This window comes from Ictalurus furcatus, chromosome 15 (genome assembly GCF_023375685.1).
Source record: "Ictalurus furcatus strain D&B chromosome 15, Billie_1.0, whole genome shotgun sequence".
Classification (NCBI taxonomy): domain Eukaryota; kingdom Metazoa; phylum Chordata; class Actinopteri; order Siluriformes; family Ictaluridae; genus Ictalurus; species Ictalurus furcatus.
In genome coordinates, this window is record NC_071269.1 from 23,968,075 (window position 1) to 23,985,999 (window position 17,925).

At 39.4% G+C, this 17,925-nt stretch overlaps 2 protein-coding genes across 4 annotated transcripts in view; one reads left to right on the top strand and one right to left on the bottom strand.

Moving 5' to 3' along the window:
• The window catches only part of LOC128619495 (cadherin-13-like), a 23,817-nt gene extending 22,385 nt beyond the window's left edge, over positions 1 to 1,432 (top strand). The window contains exons 17-18 of the mRNA XM_053643701.1: positions 472 to 552; positions 1,151 to 1,432. Coding sequence (XP_053499676.1) covers positions 472 to 552; positions 1,151 to 1,432 — 363 coding nt within the window. The remainder of the gene's footprint in view (positions 1 to 471; positions 553 to 1,150) is intronic.
• A 4,250-nt stretch (positions 1,433 to 5,682) lies between these two features.
• mtg2 (mitochondrial ribosome-associated GTPase 2) lies at positions 5,683 to 16,804 on the bottom strand. 3 transcript variants are annotated; one of them, XM_053642893.1, is made up of 7 exons: positions 16,738 to 16,804; positions 14,503 to 14,695; positions 12,752 to 12,899; positions 10,987 to 11,102; positions 10,211 to 10,429; positions 8,188 to 8,326; positions 5,683 to 7,135 (listed from the first exon to the last, which is right to left on the bottom strand). In XM_053642893.1, exons 2-7 carry the CDS (start codon positions 14,692 to 14,694, stop codon positions 6,759 to 6,761), a joined length of 1,191 nt encoding a protein of 396 aa, XP_053498868.1. In that variant the 5' UTR covers position 14,695; positions 16,738 to 16,804; the 3' UTR covers positions 5,683 to 6,758. The 3 variants fall into 3 exon arrangements, with proteins under 3 accessions (XP_053498868.1, XP_053498869.1, XP_053498867.1); XM_053642894.1 differs by lacking the exon at positions 16,738 to 16,804 and adding an exon at positions 14,793 to 15,127; XM_053642892.1 differs by lacking the exon at positions 16,738 to 16,804 and having other exon boundaries at positions 14,503 to 15,127.
• Between the last annotated feature and the right edge of the window lie 1,121 nt (positions 16,805 to 17,925).

Genomic DNA, 17,925 nt, shown 5'->3' on the forward strand with positions numbered 1-17,925 from the left:
AACATCCACGCTGCAATCAAGGTCACACAGATCCCGATTATTCTTCATTCTGATGTTTGATGTGAACATTAACTAAAGCTGATTAGATAACGGCGTGTGAATGTGCAGGTGTGTTCTTAATGACGTGGACACCGAGTGCATATTGATCGTTTTCATATCACAGAGTGGTTGAATTCTCGAATCTGATTGGTCAGAAGGTGTAGATATATGACACTAGTTCCAGCTAGGTTTGGCATTCGTTTTTTTATACATCACTGTTCCTATAGTAACAGGCCATACGTAGGGTAAAAAAAAAAGAAAGTAGCCAATTCATCATTTGTGCTCATTTTTCTCGAGTATGTCAAGAATCAGACACAGACACAAATCTACACTAATTTCTATGCAATCTTGATGAATAAGGTCCAATGTGTATTCAGAGATATCCAGATTTTCCTCTAATTTCATTTCCCTTTCCCTGTGTTGTTTACGTAGCAGGATTTGAACAGGAAATGCACAATTAGTGATGACTCGCTGGCTCAGATTGGGATAATGATGAACATTATGATTCAGAAGGTAATTACAGTATGCATCACCTTACACATCAATAGTGTCCAATTACAAAATCGTGATGTCAGATTTAAGGCTTAATTAACGGTGTATTGGGGATTCCGGACGTCAGAAATTTGTCATGACCTTGAACACGTATCGGCCGGGACACGGTTCACTCGAATCACTAAATGCTATTTAGACAAACTTCTAAAAATTGTCCGCAATAGCAAAATCATGTGTAAACAGTGCCAAAATAATAAAGGCTAAGCTATTAAACTTTAGGAAGCTAAGAACCCATGCTGATTGAAAAAAAAAACAAACAAAAAAAACACTTTTTTTTTTTCTAAGACTGTATAAAATAATCACATTCGAATGTTTCCTTTTGAAGGGAACTTGGACGTTGCGTTTAGCATAACGCTGCGGGAGGCGCTCCCATAGTGTTGTGCTAAACGCAACGTCGAAGTTCCCTTCTCAGGGAACAGGGTTACATACGTAACCCAGACGTTTCTAAACCGATTCCTGTCGCATCAAAGGTTTAGGTGTAGTTGCGATAACTAAGAATATCGGTGTTAATAAAATCACTGATGACTTTATTAACTGTGAGTTGTTGGTTTGGTTTCAGAAACTGTCCAGTCTTCATGACCAGGGGAAGGAGCTGTGCGATTATAAGCCACACCCATATAATAATGAGGGTGAGCCTGGGGACCCGGCCGAGCTGGACAGCATTTCTTTGGCAGACAGTCAATTCAGTTTAGGAGAGCTCGAAAACCTGGACTCCAAATTTCACCAACTGGCAGCACTGTGCAGGCCAGACCTCATCCAGCAGAGCTACATGAGCCAAGCGTCATTCTCATCTCACCATTATCAGCATCATCACCATCACCATAGTCATCATCATCTATAAACCAGGGAGGGAGAAATTTGCATCGCTTTCGGTGCCATTTTTATTATAGCCTCTGTTATACATTTGACATATTTATACAGTCAGCGCTGTAGCGTGTTATTGGCATCCTTCGTAAAAAATGGGTGCAAATTTCTTTAACCGTCCATGTGGTTATTCAGCTACATCGCAACTGAAAATATGACAAAAATCCAACCTCTATGTTTAGTAGAGTAGATTTAATCATTTAAATGGAGTTGGAACTAAAACTAGGGCTCTAGTAAAAAAATCTATCCATGAAACAGGAGAAATAGAAATTATTATTATTATTATTATTATTATTATTAGTGGTCAAAGACCCCTATTGTTTTCATTAGTTTTATTATTATTATTATTATTATTATTATGTTTCTTCTTCTTCTTTCCGCTTCTTCTTCCGCTCTTTAGTCTATGGCAGCCCACAGAATTGCTTGTGGTAAAGTTATGAAATTTGGCAGACAGATAGAGGACAGTCTGAACTGCTAATAGAGCAAATTTGGATTCTCCATCTCAATCCCCCTAGCGCCACCAACTGTCCAAACTTGCACTCGCAGTTATGTTAATAATTTTTGAAACGTGAGTCCTAGAAACAAAAGTATATTTTCCTCTGATTCCTTGGCTCGAGTCGATTCGAGTGAAGTCACGAATGAAGTCGTCTTCCATCATGAAAATTGTTCCGCCATTTTGAAATTTCTGAAACACGTAGCCTTTCGAACTCGTCCAAGGCCGTTTGTCCGATTTGCACAAAAACTGGCCTGCATCCAAGAGCATGCCAAAATGGACATGAGGGTATATCTCCGTAACTCTTTTGCGTATTCATATCAAACTCATTAATTTGTCATAGGAATCATGACTCGAGGCTGCCCGCTCAGTTTCGGAACAGTGCCACTTAGTGGTCATGAGATATGTAAAAACACATTTTTGCTTATAAATTCTGAACAGTTTGTCATAAAATCATCAAATTGGTCTCAATGGCGTCATCTAGAGGCACTCACGACAAAAAGTTATTCACAGGATTTTGATTTGATCATACTGTTTTCGAATGGTGGTTCAACGAATTTGAAGAATGCACAAAATTTAATATGAGGCTGTATCTCCGAAACGTTTTGAGGGATTGTGATGAAACTTGGAACGTATCAAACATGCAGCCCTGAGGTTACATGCAGAGTTTTGGCACACTGCCCCCTACAGGTCAAGAGATAGCAAAGAACGGCTTATTTTTGGCTTATAACTCTTGAACTCTTTCCTGCATGATGACCATCGTGCCCAGTTGAGCAGTTTCAGAACAGCACCACATACTGGACAAAAATCCTAAGTAGCAGCTATTTTTAGTTATTTTTTAAATAAATGTTGTTGTGTTTTTTTTTTTGTTTGTTTGTTTTTTTTTGGCTTGACCCCAATATTGCTGCTTGCTACATTTATTGTTTTTATTATTAATACTATCATCATTATTTCTAAAATATATAGATTTTTCTTCACATTACCTTCCAAAATATGTAACTATCATGAAAAGTATTATGATTATTTATTTATTTTTCTTTTTTTCTTTTTTTTCCCCACAACGTACAGTACACAGAACAGCACGCAGGGAAAACACAGTACACTAATTATAAAGAAAACCACAATGCAACACAAATACATCCTTACCTGCTGTTCATCAGAACACAATCACCTACCAGTGCACATTTATTTTTTTTAAAGAATCTAGAAACATGAAAAAGTTTAATTCCCAAATAACAATGGGATTTCTTTCTGTATGTTCGTTTCCTGGAGCTAACAGAACAAACCTGACTGTTATCCGTTATGGTTGATTTGGTTGGAAAGTTTCTGCTATTTAACACCATTGTAACTAAATAGCACTAAAGATAACAATGTCCTCCTGTGACATCAGCACAGCACACAACCACTACCGTCTCACAGAAATAATGAAAATACCAAGTACCAACCAACAAGTTAACACTAGAATCACTAAACACGTCACACATATTTGACTTTTTTTTTATTTTTATTTTTTTTATGTTTTTATATGTTTCAGGCTGGAACTTTCCTTTAATTTTCAGTTATTTTGTCTGAAGAAATGTTGAGGTACACATTTACGGCAGATCGCAGTGCTATAGCGGTGCAGCAATGTACGTCCCAGCCTGATCAACGTTTGTAAGATCTGATTATGTGTATTTACTTTTGTTCTTTTTTTTTTTTAAATTGCTATTTGTAACTGCTCTAATGGTCATGCCAGTAAAGCACACGGGATTAACTTGAACTGAGTTGAAATGATCCTGGAAGCTCAATTTGTCATACATCTGCAGCCAGAAACATAACAAACTGTCTCGATTTGTCTCAACAAATAAAATGAGTCTTGAAATAAAATTGTGTGCTTGGTTGCTGCTGTAAGTTTTTGATGATGATGACAATAATAATAATAATAATGATCCATCCATCTTCTATACCGCTTATCCTACTGGGTCACGGGGAACCTGGAGTCTATCCAAGGGAGCATGGGGAACAAGGCGGTGTACACCCCGGACGGGGTACCAATCCATCAATCACATACACATCCACACACCCATTCATACACTACGGACACTTTGGACACGCCAGTCAGTATACCGTGCATGTCTTTGGACTGGGGGAGGAAACCGGAGTACCCGGAGGAAACCCCCGCAGCACGGGGAGAACACGCAAACTCTGCAGCGTCGGGAATCAAACCGCCAACCCTGGAGCCACCGTACACTCATAACAGCGTATCCTTATGTGTTTTATTCCTCTTGTAACTCAGCAACTTTCGTACATTTGATCCATTCATAGTTATGTTGTGAAATGTCCCTGAAACAAGTTAGCTGCTCTTATCTTTTATATTATAGCAGCAATAAAACAGCCTGTTAAACAGGCATTCCCTCATTACGTCTTTAAACCAAGATAGAAATTGCAGCTTGTTACCGGGTAAAAAAAAAACAAAAACTTAAAAGCATAAAACTCCTCAAACAACGTTACAGCTTTAACTCAGACGCTTATAAAGCGCTGACACTGGAGACTCCTTCCATAAAAGTTAAACAAACGTTACAGAAAACGACCAAATCAACAATGATATGTTTTTCTTCTGGTTAAATCACAACATGTTCCAAGAGTGGTGACATGACAAGATACAAAGAGGTTTGCTCGTCTGTGAACTCGGCTTAAGACGGTGGTTTTCTCCCTTAGTCGTTCCTCTCATTTCTGGGAGGTCTTGCCCCTCATTTCTGGGCGGCCTTTCCCATCATTTCTGGGAGGAAACCAAAATCTGCATTGTATTTCTCTCCTCCAAGACACGTACAATTGTCTCATGCACATCATACAGTAATTACCTGAGTGGTAGCTCAGTGGTTAAGACGTTGGGCTACCGATCAGAAGGTCGAGCTCAAACCCCATCACCACCAAGCTACCACTGTTGGGCCCTTGAGCAAGGCCCTTAACCCTCAACTGCTCAGATGTATAAATGACATAAATGAAAGTCGCTCTGGATAAGAGCGTCTGCTAAATGCCATAAATGGAAAGCTACGGTATGGTCAACAAAAAAAAATTGAACCATCATTACACATGCTGTAAACCAGGAGTGTTCGACTTTATCCGCAAAGGGCTGGTGGTGGTGCAGGTCTTCATTCCAACCAAGCAGGAGCGACACCTGATTCCAGCTGTTTAATCAGTAGAGCTTGGCTTTCAACAGACTCACGCATGACTTCTGCTTGCTTGGAATGAAAACATGCACCCACGCTGGCCCTTTGCAGATACGACTCGACACCCCTGCTGTAAACAAACTAATTAACCTTTACGCCGCATTTCTATTAAAGGTGACATTCAAGGAAGCATGTTTCCAATTCTTTTCTTATCAGGGTCCAAATTCGTGTCCGTGGTAAACACACTTACACTGCAGATAACGTAGATAGAGAAGTGGAGTTTTATTTCTGAAGGACATGTGCCCTAAAAAACAGCTAAAATCGTGTACGTTTGTTCGAATGATTTCACACCAGACTGCTTTGTGAACGAGGGTCAATACAAAGCAGGATTTGCTGAGAAGTTGATTCTCAAGCATGGATCAGTTCCAACTGTTCGTGATCCGGCTTCGTACCCAGAAGACGCACGTATCGCACTTTATATTTCGTGAATGGTTGCAAATCGCCCTTCCGAATGAGCTCGTTAGCAAATGTCGCCGTAGTATGCGAAGCACGAGCCGTAAAGGCACGGTGCTCTTCCGGAAAGGGGCGGGGAGCAGCAGCAGCTCATTTGCATATTTAAAGAGACACACACGAAAACGTTGTATTTTGGCTTCTACACAACAAAGGCCATTTACAGCATGTTATAATAAATGATCTATGGGGTATTTCGAGCTGGAACTTCACAGACACATTCTGGGGTACACCTGAGACTTATATGACTGTACGTCTTGGAAAAAAGGGACATGATAGGTCTGCTTTAAAGGTCATGTTTTCGCCAAGACTGACAAGGTGTCATAAGCTGATAATGCCTGGTCACACCACACCGCAGAAACAACCTACTGTAATAAACATTTAACAACATATTTATTTAGAAACGCATTTAATAAATAGATCACAAAAACAAATACATTCATTTTACATTCCTGCTCACTAGTTTTATTTTCTCCAAATGCTTTGGATGTTTTCAGTGTCAAAGAGAACAGTTATTATTATTATTATTATTATTATTATTACATTTCTCTTTACCATTTGCTCTTACAAGTCAGTAGTTTCTCTGCTGAATCAACACTGAAGAATTCAAGACCACTAAATACTGTCTTCATATTAAAAATGTGAAGTTAGTTCCTCATTTGGCGTTTCAGTTTTCCAGAAATGGCCGGTTTTTCTCTCCATGCCGACCCTCATGGAGCTAGAATGCTAGGTTTGATTGTGAATTTTTCTGGATGAATCGGTGAATCAAAATTGATATTTGGGTGAACACATCTTTCAGAAGAAACGTTTCATAAATGGTGGTTTTTGCTAGCCAGAGCATTTGTTTTGTCTTGACATCGGACAAGGCTGTTTCTTTGCTGTAGTTCAGAAGTTGTTCCTCATCCTGACCATCATAGCGCCCGAATCTACAGTCGATCAGCCATAACTTATGGTGTCTGACGTTTTCTTCTTGAGCTTTCTTCTAGTGAAGCTACGACGCAAATATAGCCAACGACTAAGAGACGCTTTAAGATCACATAAACCGCACGTATAAATCATCACACGCACACTTTCATCTCTTTAGAACATGAAACATGATCTCTGATCTGACCAGATCTACAAAAAGTGACATATTCAACAACTCCTCATGTCTACCAGCTGAACATTGCCTGTCCTGCATGGTCGTCATAGAGCTCCCTCAGGTGGATGATCAGCTCCTCTGTGTTATTTCCGGTGAGAGCGGAGAGAGGAATGATGCGCTGGTCCACTCGTCTCCTCAGCTCCTCCAGTTTCTCCTTTGTGCCGCTCAGGTCCATCTTGTTGGCCACGATGGCGTGAGGACGCTGAGAGAGACCCGCTTCGTACTGATCTAGTTCAAAGCGCAGACACTGCAGCTCATCCCATGGCTCCGGGGACGACATGTCCAACACGAAGAGCAGGAAGCGACAGCGCTCGATGTGACGCAGGAAAGACAAACCGAGGCCACGGTTCAGGTGAGCGCCGCGGATTATGCCAGGGATATCAGCCACTGAACCAAAACAGAGAGAGAGAGGGAGAGAGAGAGAGAGAGAGAGCAAGAGAGAGAGGGAGAGAGAGCGAGAGAGCAAGAGAGAGAGGGAGAGAGAGCAAGAAAGAGAGAGTGAGCAAGAGAGGGAGAGAGAGTGAGCAAGAGAGAGTGCAAGAGAGAGAGAGAGAGAGAGAGAGAGAGAGGGAGAGAAAAAGCAAGAGAGAGAGAGAGAGAGAGAGAGGGAGAGAAAAAGCAAGAGAGAGAGAGTGCAAGAGAGAGAGAAAGCAAGAGAGAGCAAGCAAGAGAGAGAGCAAGAGAGAGAGAGTGCAAGAGAGAGAGAGAGAGAAAGCAAGAGAGAGAGAGCGCGAGAGAGAGAGAGTGAGCAAGAGAGGGAGAGAGAGTGAGCAAGAGAGAGCACAAGAGAGAGAGAGAGAAAGCAAATGTAACTATAAATGAAACTAATGTATATAATCTAATCTAACATAGAAAAAACATAAAACATAATTTAACATACTACAGTATTAAATATAATGTCCTATAATATTATGTATAATACTATAATAAAATATGAATTATAATTTTTTACTATCGTATTTTTAAATGATTGAATATGAAAATAACAATTCTCCAAAATCGATATTTTTACGTATATAATGTTTTAGATTATTCTTGACTTATTTAAATGTCCAGCAGAGACAGGTGGAAACCGGAATGTCGATCACTATACACACCGGCACTATAATATAACGGGGTCACAGTGCACTATACACCCTTCACAACAATAGAGATCAATAGAGATCACCCACTCGCGTAAAAAAGCTGTTTTAAAAGGCTTAGGTTTGGCTCCTAAACTTAACATTAAACACACTTGAGTGTGGATTTTACGTTAAAGTGCTTTAAAAGCTGAGCTCTTGCTCGTGCGATATTGCTTAAGAAAAGAAAAATCCCGTTCGCATCACAATACAGACTTTTAAAAAAAAAATGAAAATTACAAAATCATAATAGAAATCACAATTAGTTGTTAGATTAATAAATGCGAATTACTGTGATGTCGACGAGCGGAATACGCGTACCTGCCAGTTGCTCGTGGTCTCTGTACTTAACGACGCCCACGTGTGGATTCAGCGTGGTGAAGGGATAAGCTGCTACGGCAGGACGGGCGTTAGAGATTGCTCTCAGCAACGACGACTTCCCTGCGTTAGGAAACCCCACCTGGGAGCAGGCACACACACACACACACACACACACACACACACACACAATCAGGTACATTCGTCCTATTCCAGGTTTCATCATTACTGAAGGTTTTGTAGCACCTGGTCACAAGTACATTCTGAATCACAGACCTATGTTAATATAATTAATATGACCAAAACATGACATCACAAATTACAATATATTTTATATACAATATATACAAATTACAATAGTGGTACATAACCAACTTCCTAACACTGTATTCGACAGTTAAACGTATAAAATCAGACACGATCGGTATCACACTACAAATCACATGACGTACGGTTCCACTTCCAAACTTTAGGCCACGCCTCTTATACAGTCTTACGTTGGTGACAAATCGTGCGCTGAGCAAGAAAGGGTTTTCAGCTTCACCGTGAAACTACGCCTGTTTTTAGTAGCGATGGGCGAAAAGAAAGCCTCATTAAGACACTGGAATGCGTTCGAAGCAACTCTGCTGGAAATTATTTCTAGGTTATTAATTCCAAACCCAAAACACTTCGACACCCGTCTCACTGGTGACATCTTCTGGCCATACGTATTAAAACACTACATCCTGACAGTCGTACTTATAGCCGTATAATCAATTTAAAAACCATGTCATGTGATGTGATGGCACTCGTCATAACAATAAATGAGATAATTATATCTCCAAATATTGAGGTAGCTGAATAAGGGGGTTGTACATCTAAGGAGTCTGAATTTTATCCTCTATTAAATCTCTTGTCAAATTTATGCTCGTTTTGTGTAGTAGACTATAAATGATAAAGTCTGTGGAGAGACTGCTCTAAATATTTCAGCGATCGTGAATGTGATTATGTGACGGGAAGATCGGTTACAAATACAGGAAGAAGATTCAATCGTTCGTTTTCGATACGTTTTATCTAAGAAGAGGATTTTACACGCCGTGCTGAGACGAGTGCGACTTCTTTTCCTGCTCGCCAGACCAGAAATAAATAAGTGAATAAATTCACGGGATGCGTCCGAACCGCTTTGAAACATTCTCGGAGTTTGTGGACAAGACTGTGGTTTTGGCATCAAAAAGTGTCCCAGCGCTAGGTTTTTTTTTTTTTTTTTTTTAGCTTTGTAATGTCCTCTTGTTTATAAACAGAAACCGCATAAACAAGTCTGCAAACCGGACGCTGGGTGTTTCTCTCTAGCACAAAACTAAAAGAAGCAAAGCATGTATTAGCTCATGTACTACATTTGGGTACATGTCAAGGGATCATTTTTGGCTAAATTATCGCTTTAAGTACTTTTCAGGTGTATGTTTTGACCTCGGTACGTTTACACGGACAACGATAATCCGATATGAACCCGATTAAGACGATACTCTGATTAAGAAACTAGCATGTAAACAGAGATTATTGAGGACCTTAATCTGATTAAAGTCATACTCAAAGTAAACACAGATGGAATTAAGACGTGTGGAGTATTTCCTGTTTTAGTCGCGTTATCGACGTGCGTTACAGACATGTACACACCTTAATCACACTATTAACGTCGTGTGGGAGTTTTCACCGCATTGTGCGACAGGACACATACACACATGGCAGCGCTCAACCGTTTTACGGCAAACAAGAGAGCACGACTGCGTCCCAAACCGCGTATTTACCTGCTATATAGCAGGCGAAATACATGTATTTCGGTTACTATATAGTACGTAAGTACGTGGTTTGGGACGCGGCCCACGGCTTCAAGCAGTGTTGTTTTACATGTAAACGTACTGACTGAAAGCGTAAATCTGCAACGTCGTTCCTGTTTTATCATCCGTTTGTCTCAAAAGACTACTGCTCCGTTAAGACTGACGAATCTGTTACACGACATCTGTCTGTACTACATCTGTACCCCCCTCACCAATCCAGCATGTGCCATCGTCCGCAGTTCCAGATGGAGCGCTCGTTCTTCTCCTGGTTCTCCGGCCGTGGTCGCCACCGGTGCTCTGTTTTCGTTGGAAAGAAAGAAGCGATTGCCTTTTCCTCCTGCTCCGCCGTGTACAGCAACGTATTCCTGCCCGTGATGAGCAAGATCGGCTACTGTTCTGCCCTGCTCCTTCACCACAGTGCCTATGGGCACCTACATGCACAATTAAAAAAAAAAATTTTTTTTACATACACAACTATTCATAAATTCGACGAGTAATACCGATAAGTGCCAATGTCAAAGCGAGACATGTCTGTTATCATAAACTTTTTTTTTTTTTTTTAAACCGCCACCACGATCGCACCCACGACTTGAGAAGTATTGTAAGCAATATATAAAATTTCTTTTTTTTTTTTTTCTGACTATTACAGCCACTCCCAAAAGTAAGGGAAGGAGCGAATGAACGAATAAAAATGATACGTAGTTTGCGGGTTTGAAATTCTACTCGTCAGCTGCGGCGTTGCTGTTACTATGGTTACCGTGTGGGAGATGCGAGAGGTTTTAACCTTGCCTTGTATATCTTATACAGCTGTGACTATATAATTCATACAGGAAGCGAAGAACGATTAGTCACCTGCTGTAAACACGGCCTTTAAATGTTGTAGATGACTCGCTTCCTGGCATTTAAATGGTCAGATTTTAACAGGTTTACTCATGATATATTCCACCATGAAGCTCAGGATTAGTGTGTACTTAAAAATCAGACTTACCAGTATGTATTTTGGGCCAGCATTGCGTCCATAGCAGTTCTTACTCCTCCCAGATTCGCCGTTTTCTCCTCGATATGAAGCCGATATGAGAGACAACGACTTTATCTGCTTGTTCACTGCAGAGGAAAAATAAAACAAAAAACAGTAATGACATTTTTTTTTTTTTTTAAATATACTAAAATAGAAAGCTACTCTACTATATGCATATGAATTCCCAAATAAGGAAACGCACCACAATAAAGCTGCAGTTTTGTATAATTACTGGGCTGCCGTTTTAATTTTTGCTATAATTACGCATTAGCGCACGAACACGAGCGTGGTTATACGGAACATCGGCACGGCTGTGGACGTGAGATTTTTTTTTTATAATGCTTTTATACAAAAGTTCTATAAACAAGAAATTAATATCGGGTACTAACTGGACATTTCGGACACGACGTGGCCAAACGTTTTGTTTGTTTCTGTTCCGCTCGTGGAAATATATCCCCAAGTAGCCACGCTACTTCGGGTCGGCTAGCCGGCTCATGTTGATTTGTAAATTACCGTTAAAGGTGTTTCTAGTGAAATTGGCTTCTCTTCTTCCTTTTCATCTTCATCCGACGAGCGTTCATGTTTCATAAGTCGAAAGCTACAGCGGGGGAAATAAGTATCGAACGCGTCGACATTTCTTTTTTCAGTGAGGTTATTCACATGAAATTTTCACCAGACATCAGTATTACCTCAAGAAATCTGGAAATATAAAGAATTCACAACATTAAAGTCCATAAATGAAGTTATGTGTAATAAAGTGGAATGACACGGGGGGAAAAAAGCACTGAACACGCTAAGAAAAAGCAGTTCTCCAAAGCAAGGTAAGGCAAGGAACCAGCTGAAATCCATAAGTAATTATACCCCCTAACTGTGCAAATTAATATCAACTGGGTTACACATAACTTTATTTATGGACTTTAATGTTGTGAATTCTTTATACGTGTGGATTTCTTGAGTTAATACTGATGTCTGGTGAAAATTTCATGTCAATAACTTCACTGGAAATATATTTACTGAAATAAACGTTGACGCGTTCGATACTAAATTCCCCCACTGTATATATTCATGAAATGCCCTGTCCGCCGATGATGTCACGAACTCTTCTGTAGTAAACGTTTCGAACTAGGAAGTGGAGTTTCATGCGGCGAACAAGACAACAAGCGGGTCGCTCAGACAAGCGGAGTGATATACGTCCCAGTGCAGTTAAAGGAAATAGAGTGAGTTTTGAAACACCGTTCGACCAATCAAATTAGTGGGCTGGGACTTTGTTGTACAATGGGAAATAAGAAATAGGAATATTAGGATATTTCATATATTCACAACAATTATTACACAACATTACGTATTAGTTTCACTTCATGCTTTCGTTTGTTTAACGCTCCTCTTTGTTCATGTCTTTTGTTTGAACTTTTAACTCGGCGCTGATGTAAACGAACGGAAATGTGTTTTCCGAAATGTAAATCAATTCGATTCGATGATGATCTTCTCTGAGTGAGAGCAGGAAGCAGTTTATATCGTTTAACATAGAATAACTACTGACGACGTAGTAATTAATTACTGTGTTAAATATGATAAATACTACTTTATCTGAAATTTGCGTAAAAATTATGTACATTTAAATAAACGGTCTTCTTTTATAAACTGCATCAGGCAAGCAACCGTGACTGATATTCATAAAAATATATATATATTTTTTAAAAACGGAATTAAATAAAGTAGTCTTCAATAGCGCTACCTTTTATGATGATGTCGCCTCCGTTACCCCCGTCTCCCCCGTCCGGGCCGCCCCACTCTTTGCGAGGTTCGCTGTGGAAGCTGCAGGCTCCGTCTCCTCCTGACCCGGCCTGGAACTTCACCCTGCGCTGGTCCACGAAATAACGTGTCTGAACAGGAGGAGGAAAATAAGACAAAAAAAAAAGAGAGAGCAGGAAAAATATGATTTTATTTTATTATCACTTAGAAGCACATCCGCTTTTCAGGAGCTGAGGTTAACAGCTCAGGAAGCGAATATAACCTTGTTTATATTAGGAGGTGAAACATCACTGATTTGTCTCTGTGGGAAAAATATTTAGAAGAAAAATATTTAGGTGAAACTCTAAGGCTGCTTAAAGATTTGGCTTTTTTTTTTCCTCAACTGTTTTATATATACACATACCTATACACACATATATATTTATTTATTGGAGTCATATATATGTGTATATATGTATATGTATGTATATACAAACACACACACACACATATATACATTATATATATATATATATATATATATATATACATTATATATATATATATATATATATATATATATATATATATATACACACACACACACACACATATATATGACTCCAATAAATAAAAAATATATATATATATATATATATATATATAAATCCTATGGAAGGCTTTAAAAAGTGCTGCCATTAGCACTTTTTTAATTTATTTATTTTTGTCACAGCAGAGTTTCCAACTTTGAAATCGAATAGTTCAACATTTCAGAAAAGAGCCGGGTGACAAAGTGTCACAAACCTGACCTTTTTTTGACCAATCAGGTCGCACGATGGAGGGAAATGAGGAAAAACAAACATGTAGAACAGACCGATGGTGAATGGAAAGTTGTCTATGAAATAAGATGTCTATTTTTGGGACACAATGTGACATCACACTTTTTATTTATTTATTTATTTTTACTTTATCTGCATTACTGATGATAAACCGATAAACCGAATCTAGACAGCAAGTCACGCTAGTTAGTTGTTATCTGATACTAGCTAGGACTTGTAAGAGCATTGTTAGGGTTACAGAGTGTGCATCATATCACGTTTTTGTTCTTTTTTTCCCCCCCCCATATCAGAACAAAACAAATGTGCACCTCTACTGTATTAATTTATAATGATGTCTATGTTCATCATCGTTTGAATCGGCCAAGCAGATTCACACAAATTCAAACATATCGCTTTACTCTCACATATCGCTTCATCATCCTTGTTGTTTATAATCATTTGAACACGCCTTCTATTCGTTGTCTATGGTTAAAATGAAACGCTTGACTCCTTTATACAGGGAACCAATAAGTGTAAAAGTACATATACGTCATTTTGCGTCGATTATAGCATGACAGCATAAGTTCTGTATGCTCTACACGTTTTCTCAGCCTCTGCGTCATGTTTTGTGTGGATTTTGCTCAGCATACTGTGTTCAGATCAACATTTCTGCTCAGTATATTCCGATTGGTTCCTGGCTTTTCAGACCCCCTGTACCGATGCCAGAAAATAGTGAGAGTCTCAGATACTTTAACGTGCACTCATGGTAGAGTGTATGTGTATCTTATTCCTGTGTATTTATGAAGACAAAAATGTACACCTTCTGAACACTATGCCATGATTCGGATGCCATGAAGACTGAAAACCTCAGAACTCATTTTTTTTATTTATATTTTTTATTCCTACCAACCATAGGACAAACACATGCTCTACATACCAGCTTCTTCTCAGAAAGCTCTTTCTTCTTGGACTGTCCCGGAGTTTTTCCACACAGCTGGCAGCTCAGCGACAGGTTTCTGAAGATTACGGTGCCGCTTCCACACCAGCGCAGGTGTTTCCCCTGAGCAACCGGATTCCCAGAGCGCACCGCCAGAGCCTCGCTCAGAATCCTCCAGATCACCCGCTTCATCCTGGGGGATATCCACATTTAACGTTATCGATAGAAAATGGTATCGTGCAAAGAGTCCGATACCCATGTGACTGGGCAGGGGGTGGGAATCCAACAACCTATATTCCTGTCGTCATGACCGTCTTCACCAAACTATCCTTGGGTCACATTTTTACATACTATTATACGCAGCATTCTGTTGAAGGCACTGCATTCAGGAAAACTCTCGGCAAAAAGAAAAAAAACAACTCTTCTTGTAGGTACAAACACCACGAGAGAACGAATAATGGCGAAATGAGGGAGATTTAGGGTGTAATTCTTATCTCGACGCTGCATATCGACAGTATTAATCAATCAGCAAGAATAAAGCATTGTGTGCTGTGCGGTTCTAAGAACAACAATAACCGGGTGGTGTAATGAAGTGTAGTTACTGTTACAACCCCAAAGCTGATTTTTTAATTTTTACTAAAAGCCCATTTTCCCTGCTTCCAACACATAAACTTTTAGAACTGACTGACTGAGATATATATATATATATATATATATATATATATATATATATATATATATATATATATATGTCATATATGTCATATGTCAAGGGGTGGGATGGATATATATTATATATATCCATCCCACCCCTTGACAGAAGCCAGTTTAACAAGTGGTTGTAATGTTATGACTGATCTATCCATCTATCATCTATCTATCTATCTGTCCATCTATCTGTCTGGATATCTATCAGTCCATCTATCTATCTATCTATCTATCTGTCCGTCTATCTATCTATCTATCTATCTGTCTGTCTATCTGTCCGTCTATCTACCGATCTATCTCTCTATCTATCTGGCTGTCCATCTATCTATCTGTCTGTCTGTCCATCTATCTATCTGTCTGTCTGTCAGTCCATCTATCTATCTATCTGTCTGTCTGTCTGTTCATCTATCTATCTGGCTGTCCATCCATCTATCTATCTAGATATCTATTTATCTGGCTGGCTGCCTATCTATCTATCTGGCTGTCCATCCATCTATCTCTCTTTCTGTCTATCCATCTCTGTCTGTCCATCTATCTACCTATCTATCTATCTGGCTGTTCATCCATCCATCCATCTATCCGACTATCTATCTATCTATCTATCTATCTGCCTGTCCATCTGTCTACCTATCTATCTATCTGTATGTCTGTCTCTCTATCTATCTGGCTGTCCATCTATCTATCTATCTATCTATCTGTCTGTCCATCTATCTATCTATCTATCTATCTGTTTGTCTGTCTGTCTGTCTGTCCATATATCTATCTGGCTGTCCATCCATCTGTCTATCTAGATATCTATTTATCTGGCTGGCTGCCTATCTATCTATCTGGCTGTCCATCCATCTATCTATCTGGCTGTCCATCCATCTATCTCTCTTTCTGTCTACCCATCTATCTGTCTGTCCATCTATCTACCTATCTATCTATCTATCTATCTATCTGGCTGTCCATCTGTCTACCTATCTATCTATCTATCTATCTGTCTGTCTGTCTGTCTCTCTATCTATCTGGCTGTCCGTCTATCTATCTATCTATCTATCTATCTATCTATCTGGACAGACACCCTGTATGAGGACGGAAATTAGCTGTCAGTTTATTAATGCAGTTTATTTTATATTTATTTACTTTGATCCTAAGGTATTATCCAAAACTCTATCCTTTAGCTACCATACTTCTCCTATACACTTTATGGGCGGAAATAAGTCGTGCTAATGAAAAAATACGGGGAAATATGAATACAGGATCAAAGAAGAAACCACTCACGAGCGTGCTTAGAATATGAAATAATAAAGCAGCAACCTAAACGTGTTGCCATAGTAACAAAACCTGTAGAAAAAGGAGCTAGCCCGCACCGCTAGCCGAATGCATTAGCCGTTATGCTAATAGTTTTACCAAATATCTGGCTATTTATAAACCTTTAAATATCCATTTCAGCTTTGTTAAATAGAGAATCCACACTCATTTCTTTCTTCGATATAATTCCATCTCTTTTTTCGAATTATTTAGGGGGAAAAGCAGAGCTGTCACCTTGATGGCTAGCCAGCATGGTCAATGCTGAAGCGACACCGGCTGATGGGCGGAGCTAAAACTACGGCAGCCGCAAGGGTTCCAACAACGTAAAGTGATTTTTCATCTTCATGCATCCCGCATTTGTATTTATTGTTATCGAAATATTTATTGATGTATCTTAACTCTGATATATAAAAAAACGTATAGAAATGATATGTGCATATTTGTATATAATTTCAACTATTTTCTTTAAATTATTTAAAAAAAAAAAGATTTTCTTTATTTACTTTGTCCACTTCAACTTCCACTCAAACAATTAGATATTTAGAACAAAACTATATCTAAATGTATCAGCATTATTATTTATTAATAAGTTAATAATAAGTTAATAATAATTAATAATAAGTTCTTATTAGTGTTTTTTTTTTAATCACTATATAAAAAGTATTTGGACACCTCACCTTAACACCCGTATGAGGGTTTTCTCAAACTGTTGCCACAAAGTTGGAAAAACAATCATATAGAGCCATGTCTCCCTGCAGTTCTTGCTTGCGTTCCCACTGAAGCTAAGTAAGGTTGAGCCTGGCCAGAACCTCGATGGGAGAGTGGGAAAAACTGCTGGAAGTGGTATTAATGAGGCCAGCAGGGGGCGCTCACCCTGTGGTCTGTGTGGAGCCTATTGCCCCAGTATAGTGATGGACACACCCTGCTGTAAAAACAGAGGTCCTGACTTTCTGTGGTCATTAAACATCCCAGGACACTTCTTGTAAAGAGTAGGGGTATAACTGGGGTGTCCTGGTGAAATTCCCCCAATGGCCCTTATCTACTACAGATCTGGCTACATCACTGTCCTCTCCACAAATGTGGTGGGCGTACTATGGCTGCAGTCACATCATCCAGGTGGATGCTACACACTAGTGGTGGTTGAGGAGACCCCGCCCCTCTCCCCAATAATGTGTAAAGCGCTTTGAGTGTCTAGAACAGCTTTATATATATGTAACTAACTACAGAATATCTTTGTATGGTGTAGCATTAAGATTTCCCTTCACTGGAACTAAAAGACCCAAACCTGCATGACAACGCCCCTGTGCACAAAGCGAGCTCCATGAAGACATGGTTTGCCAAGGTTAGAGTGGAAGAATGCACGTGTCCTGCACAGAGCCCTGACCTCAACCCCACGGAACACCTTTGCGATGAACTGGAACA

What these genes read in the sequence shown, in the direction of transcription:
- mtg2 (XM_053642892.1), bottom strand. Translation starts at nt 14,712, where the DNA reads ATGTGGATATCCCCCAGGATGAAGCGGGTGATCTGGAGGATTCTGAGC. An exon ending in CTGGCCCAAAATACATACTG is followed by an intron (nt 10,430 to 10,986) that starts GTAAGTCTGATT and finishes TTGTGCATGTAG; the next exon opens with GTGCCCATAGGCACTGTGGT. An exon ending in CGATGGCACATGCTGGATTG is followed by an intron (nt 8,327 to 10,210) that starts GTGAGGGGGGTA and finishes GCCTGCTCCCAG; the next exon opens with GTGGGGTTTCCTAACGCAGG.